Raw genomic sequence first — 7,378 nt, forward strand, 5'->3', positions numbered from 1 at the left:
CCGCGTGGACAGCTGCTATACAATAATACATTTCCATTTACCTCCTTCTCTATATCCATACAAAATATCTATCAAACAAATAAAATTAAAATTTTCTTTTGAAAAATGAAACCATTCCATCAGTATTTTCTTATGAAGTTGTCACGTTCAACTATCGTTAGTAAACCGACTTTACAGACAACCGATTTTTTTTTTTACATTAAACAATTTATAGATATTCTTACAAACGAGACGTTGCTAAGTCAGCTTGATAACGAATTCAACAAATACGCTCCAGTTATGCTTGTCTATGAGCAAAATACTCAAAGGTCCCAAATAATAAGCGATGCACTTAGGAAATTTTATTTAGGGGACGGACCAATAAATAACTCATCATTTACGGGACTCGGACAGGTTGGTAAAACAATTTACACTTATCCAAATTAAGAAAAATATAGTAAAATAAAAACATATTTACAATAGTACTTGTTGAATATCTCCTAATTTTAGCTACTAAATGATGGTCTAACTGGATTTGGAATAAACAGAGCTGTAAAAGTATTTTCAGCAAAGAACAGCCAGCCAGTGTACTATTACGAATTTACTTATCAAGGACGTTACAGCCATGTCTATCTTCCTGGCACAAACAATACTGTGCCTTATGGTAAGTCTGTGGTTTATCATCAGATTCATTTAGGAGTGTTGTAGTTGCTAATGTGTATACCGTATCTTCGTATCAAAAAAGTTAAACGCTTTTGAGTGTTGCATTCCAACCAGCTACTAATGTTGGTGGGCAGGAGGCAGTTCCTGCGGAAGGCCCTGTTTAGTCTCCTTTAGGAATCGTAATAATGGGTGGGTAATTTTTAGGGTAAGGAAGATGAGATGGACGAAATGAAGACAGAAAAAGTGAAAGATTATATATGGAATATTATTGCTTCAACTTTTCTGTAGTTTCTTTGAATCACCTAGGCAAACCCCAGAATCAAACGTGCGTGACCTTCTGCCAAATGCTGGGTATGCTGGGCAGTGGTCTAAACCTCTAGACTATGTCGCTCCGTCACCGTCCAAACCAAACACTTATTCTCGTTTACTTAAAACTTTTATTTCAAAATACCTTTTAAAGAGAACAAAATTGAGTTTTGAAACTGGAAAGAAACAGAACTTAATAGCTGAACAAAACTCGGGCGTCACCGTTTAAAAAACGGAAAAAACTCACTAAAGTGTTAAATTACCTTGCGGTAGTAAGAAAAATTAACGAGACGTCCATTTTTAGGGCTGTTTCATAGAGCCATTTCCGGTAGCGCTTCAGCTGTAGGAACATGGCCATCTAAGACAAATCAACTGGATGTTGTTAAAAGACAAGCGAGGGTTGTTGGCTGCCCTGACAATACCACCTCTGCTGAAATAATTAAATGTCTGAAAACCATTCCGGCAGATGTACTTGGTACTTCAGTACCAAATTTAAAAGTAAATTATAACACCTGAACATCTTAAGAATGTAATAATAAGATTATTTTTTCTAGGTGTTTGGTTATCATCCGATTTTGATTTGGGAACCGGTAATGTTTCAGCTTGGAAGGTAGGATAATTTTGGACCCAATAGGTGGTCTTATTGTCGAAATCTATTTTTTTTTGTATTTTTTTCAACGAAATATTTTTTTTAATTGTTTTCTTGAAATGAAACGAAAGTGATATCTCTTGCTATTCGTCTTCATTGATTTACANAATGGAACGCAAGGGAAATCCCATTGAGTTGGAGAATTCTAGTGGAAATTCCATTCATCCCATTGGCAATTCTCCATTTGTTACCATTGATTATTATCGGTGGCAATTAAATTCCATTTTTTTATAAAATGGAAATTTTTCCTATTGGCATCTTACGGGAATACTCTGCTAATGTTTAGTTACTGTCAATCTTACATGAAATGTTCCAAAGTTTTTTGAGAACTTTCTAGTGGTACTTATTATTTACTACATATGATCAAGGTGGGGTAGTTATGCACGACTAATCCATTATAAAACGCATTAAAAGGAATTATTTAAACTCAGATACATATTTAACGTTCTGTTTTACCAAATTTTCATTTGACACGTCATTAGATTATCCAACAGTTTTATGCCGTAATTTTTTTTTGACGTGACAACGTCTTATAATTCGATGGAGCCGGTTGCACGTACGAAAAAACATGACTCATGCGGCGTTACCTCGCTCTGAGGCGTTCCATTTAAGGCTTGAAGTGCAAGCGAGAGCGCGGAACGAGCGATAAAGAGGCACAATCGGCCTCCGCGTTCGGCAGCTTTCGACATCTGTCTCTCTCCTACTTGAGTGAGCGATGCGTCCGCGTGGACAGCTGCTATACAATAATACATTTCCATTTACCTCCTTCTCCATAACCATACAAAATATCTATCAAACAAATAAAATTAAAATTTTCTTTTGAAAAATGAAACCATTCCATCAGTATTTTCTTATGAAGTTGTCACGTTCAACTATCGTCAGTAAACCGATTATACAGACAACCGATTTTTTTTTTTACATTAAACAATTTATAGATATTCTTACAAACGAGACGTTGCTAAGTCAGCTTGATAACGAATTCAACAAATACGCTCCAGTTATGCTTGTCTATGAGCAAAATACTCAAAGGTCCCAAATAATAAGCGATGCACTTAGGAAATTTTATTTAGGGGACGGACCAATAAATAACTCATCATTTACGGGACTCGGACANAATCTACACTTATCCAAAAGGAAAGAAATACATACTTGTAATAATATTTATTGAATTCTTCCAAATTTTAGCTGCTAAACGATGGTATCATTGGATTTGGGGTAAACAGAGCAGTAAAAGTCTTTTCAGCAAAGAACAGCCAGCCAGTGTACTATTACGAATTTACTTATCAAGGACGTTACAGCCATGTCTATCTTCCTGGCACAAACAATACTGTGCCTTATGGTAAGTCTGTGGTTTATCATCAGATTCATTTAGGAGTGTTGTAGTTGCTAATGTGTATACCGTATCTTCGTATCAAAAAAGTTAAACGCTTTTGAGTGTTGCATTCCAACCAGCTACTAATGTTGGTGGGCAGGAGGCAGTTCCTGCGGAAGGCCCTGTTTAGTCTCCTTTAGGAATCGTAATAATGGGTGGGTAATTTTTAGGGTAAGGAAGATGAGATGGACGAAATGAAGACAGAAAAAGTGAAAGATTATATATGGAATATTATTGCTTCAACTTTTCTGTAGTTTCTTTGAATCACCTAGGCAAACCCCAGAATCAAACGTGCGTGACCTTCTGCCAAATGCTGGGTATGCTGGGCAGTGGTCTAAACCTCTAGACTATGTCGCTCCGTCACCGTCCAAACCAAACACTTATTCTCGTTTACTTAAAACTTTTATTTCAAAATACCTTTTAAAGAGAACAAAATTGAGTTTTGAAACTGGAAAGAAACAGAACTTAATAGCTGAACAAAACTCGGGCGTCACCGTTTAAAAAACGGAAAAAACTCACTAAAGTGTTAAATTACCTTGCGGTAGCAAAATCGGTTGTTCCCTGTGTCAACCTGACCACCTAGAGCAGGGGTCGGCAAACTTTTGAGTCGGAAGAATTTCAAGGTTTTTAAAGAGCCGCAAAATTTTTTCTTGCCAAAAATACTCGCATTTATATAAAATTTTTTGATAAAAAACTATTCTATTTATTCATAAGAAAAGGTATCTGTTTATTTACAACACTAACTTGTACTTCAATAGCAAACAATTGAACAAACAAATTGAATGGGAGCCATGGCTTTGCATGGTTATACAAGTAGAAAATTTAAACTTTACTAAACAATGTAACTTGTAGTTAAAATAAAAAAAAAGAACAATAACATACTTTCTAGACAAATTCAATGGGAGTGTTGGCTTTGCATGGTTTTAGAGAGTTTGGATAAATTTGGCTCATAACTTTCATAAGTTTCAAACACGACTCTAAATTTTCCTTTGTGAGTTGGCTTCTTACTTTACTTTTAATTATATTCATGCAAGGGCTTGGTCGCACGGATATGTCGGTCTGAAGATAGTCAGCATTCCAAATGTCAACTTCTTCACCTTTCTATGACAATCTGGAATTGGGATGCGATGAAAAGCGAGTAAAAGTGGCTGAGAGATAGAATCAGTGTCTAATTTTCGTTAATCAATTCAGAACAATTTTAAATGTTTTTTTTTTTTGATAAAATAAACATTTTCGTATGGAAATAAAGAGCCGCAGCTTCACATCCAAAGAACCGCATGTGGCTCGCGAGCCGCAGGTTGCCGACCCTTGACCTAGAGAGTTGGAAATTCTCTTTATCAAAATGAGCAACACATATAAATGTATATTGAAATATTAATAATAATCAAATATAAAAAGTAATATAACACCAGAAAAATAAAGTGGGTAAAAAAACACAGTTAAAACGTAAAAAAACAATACCAAAATATAAAAATTTGGTGAACAATTCACAAATCAAGAAAAAGGTCGTAAAAATAAACTTAAATCTACGTTAATTGATACATTGAAGAGAAAGTCTCAGGTTAATGGGGTAGTTACGTCACTAATCCATAAACTATCACTTACTCAAATCAAGCACATGGGTCCAGATGCCAAAATTGTTTCTTTTTCGGAAAAATCGGGTAAACCAGCAATCGCTGGCTCAACAGTAACTACACGAATTCAAAAGGATGCGCTTGGAGATGTTGCGCGATATTGCGAGATACAAAACACAAGTACTTTCTTTTGGTGGGTGGTTTTAACTTCAAAACCCTGGTGGTCCGAACGGCAACACGGATCAAACTCCAAAAGGTATCATGGATCAAACACCAGATTAAAATAGACCAAGCAAAAGGGAGTCGGATTACACCAAACATTCGCTGGATCAAACACCAAAACAAAGTACTGGCCCACTGAGGGTTGAAATTACCAAAGATTAATCATTGGAGGTTGGCCAATGGGGTTTCTTAACAGCACTTAGTGGGCCACAATAACTTTGCAAAACTGTATCTAATTTCACAAGAAAAGTACTACCCAGAAATCTGGAGCAGTAAGACATTAAAAATTGCCCTCAGAAAATCAAACATCAAAACTGAGTGTTCGCCCGTCGGGAAAACAGTGATTTCCCCGCACGGCATCCAGAACGGATTTACCTCTGTAAAGGAGCCCCTAGGGTTCCAACCGTGAAGATTGCATGATTGAAGATGTGAAACTATAACATTCTAATCCGTTCTTATTAACTTCGTTTATAGTAGGCTGAGTCGTCGAATCGACATATTTTAAAATGCTACAGTTAGCAGTAACTATCAGTAGAGGGAGGTATACTGCCTATACCTTGATATAAATAGTAATTGTAAAAATGATGAAAAATTGAGAAATTTGCGGTATTAATGATGACAGACACCCATATCTATCTCTTTCTATTAGTATTAACTTAAAGTTTCCTCGAGAGTGCTTCAATTCATACCGGAAACTTAAGAAAACAAGTTGTAACAAATATTAATATTAGAGGTTATTTATTATTATATTCTGTTTTAGGTGTAGTTCATCACGACGACTTGATTTATTTGTTTTACATTTCCACGCTCTTCCCAAAATTCACAACTAACGATCCCGAATCAAATACTGTCGACAAGATGATTAAAATGTGGGCAAACTTCGCCAAGACTGGGTAAGATATTCAAAATCATATTGTGTATTAAGTATTAGCTTACTCTACAGTTTACAGCTAACGTCTTTATTCGCGTGAATGAATTCGTATAGAATCGTGGCCACTTAAACTGAATAATATCTAAGTAAATTACATAGGATAGTGAGTATTCACAAGCATTCAAATACCGAGATGAAATAACAGTTTAGGTTTAATATCTTTATGAAAGAATCGTTTGCGTAGGTCTACCCATGTCTGAGATTGGTTCATATCAAGAACAGACAGATAAACAGATAATAATTTGCAAAGTGTTTGTTTAGATTTATACCTACAGAAATTAGAAAATGTGTAAAGTGTTTTCAAAAGCATTATTTATCTTAACACTAGTTATTTAATAACTATAACTATCTTTTAATAGGTGCCCTGTTTGTCTCGATATACTTTATAAGTAACTTATTCAACACACAGACGGTTTATATGTAGTTATTTCTTTTTGCTTGTTTTTACATACTTTTATATCATCATTTCTACTTCTCGTACGTCCACTATTTGTTTAAGTCATAGGGAGGTATCTCTTCGGGTGCTGGCTCTTATTTATTCGGTTATTTCGAGAAACTTCTCGTAAGTTCCGCTGGTTCGTAACTATCGATCCTCACGTACTTCAAAAGTGCCATTCATATCGATCGCTTGCGGCATTTGTTTATAACGATAAATGTATTAGTGTAACCTAAAAGACCCAATCGATTTGTTTCATCTCTAAATGTACGTATAATTTTCAGAAACCCAATTCCTCAGCCAACATCCCTTCTAGACGACGTCACATGGGCTCCTTTCACTGAACAAAATGGCAAATACATGAAGATTGGGAAAAATCTTGAAATGGATAAGTTTCTAAATGCAAAAAGGTACAAAGTATGGGAAGATGTGCTACCACTTCCACCTGCTTCCAACAATAGAGCACAGCGATAAATTGCCAAAATTACTTAAGCGTATATGTATTACGTAGTACATTCTCGTACAGTAATAAATAATGCAATAAATATTCGCTACAAATAGTTGTTTTTATATTTTATGCTTGGTCCGAAATACTATTAAAGGGGCCTCAGAAATTACGACCTGTGACGTCACTGAAGTGGTATTTGGAACAGAGTGAAAGTCAGTTATTATTAGAAGTGTCATGCTCTTGTCATGCGCGTGTCGTGCTCTTGTCGTCAGAATCGTCTATGCACAGTTTTACATAAAATTCATTATCATCATCATAAGATCGTCAGTTCTAAGACTGGTTGAACACGCACCTCCACTGTTTCCTATCCTGAGCTAATCTTAGCATTTCCCTAAAACTACAACAACCCGCATCCTAAACTATTTGACAACAGTAATCTAATCTAGGTCTACCTCTACCCCTCCTAACTCCCGTTTCTACCTTTAATATGTCTCTGACTAGACCTTCATGCCGGGGCGGCCTTTGGGGGTGGCGAACAGGGCAAACGCCCGGGGCCTCGCTCTTGCAGGGGCCTCGCACACTCGCGCAGTCTAATTAGAAAAATATTAGGTAGTAATAGTACATACTACTAATGTTTGTTTGAATTTCTTAATAGTCTTAAAAGAAGCCGCAAATTTGCTATCTTTGTCTTTATCAATTTTTTTTAATTTTCGATAAACAATTTTAAAACTGTAAACTTATTTATGAATCACTTTTTGCATTTTTCAAGTATCATCATTAAAATTAATTCCACAAAGA

The 7,378-nt window shown here is 35.7% G+C and overlaps 1 protein-coding gene across 1 annotated transcript in view; it reads left to right on the forward strand.

The window, feature by feature from the left end:
- Positions 1–6,690, forward strand: part of LOC108734580 — a 30,958-nt gene extending 24,268 nt beyond the window's left edge. The window contains exons 15-18 of the mRNA XM_025977329.1: positions 215–393; positions 490–643; positions 5,526–5,658; positions 6,417–6,690. Coding sequence (XP_025833114.1) covers positions 215–393; positions 490–643; positions 5,526–5,658; positions 6,417–6,606 — 656 coding nt within the window. The 3' untranslated portion in view covers positions 6,607–6,690. The remainder of the gene's footprint in view (positions 1–214; positions 394–489; positions 644–5,525; positions 5,659–6,416) is intronic.
- The last annotated feature ends 688 nt before the right edge of the window (positions 6,691–7,378 follow it).

This window comes from Agrilus planipennis, unplaced genomic scaffold (genome assembly GCF_000699045.2).
Source record: "Agrilus planipennis isolate EAB-ADULT unplaced genomic scaffold, Apla_2.0 scaffold89, whole genome shotgun sequence".
Taxonomy (NCBI): domain Eukaryota; kingdom Metazoa; phylum Arthropoda; class Insecta; order Coleoptera; family Buprestidae; genus Agrilus; species Agrilus planipennis.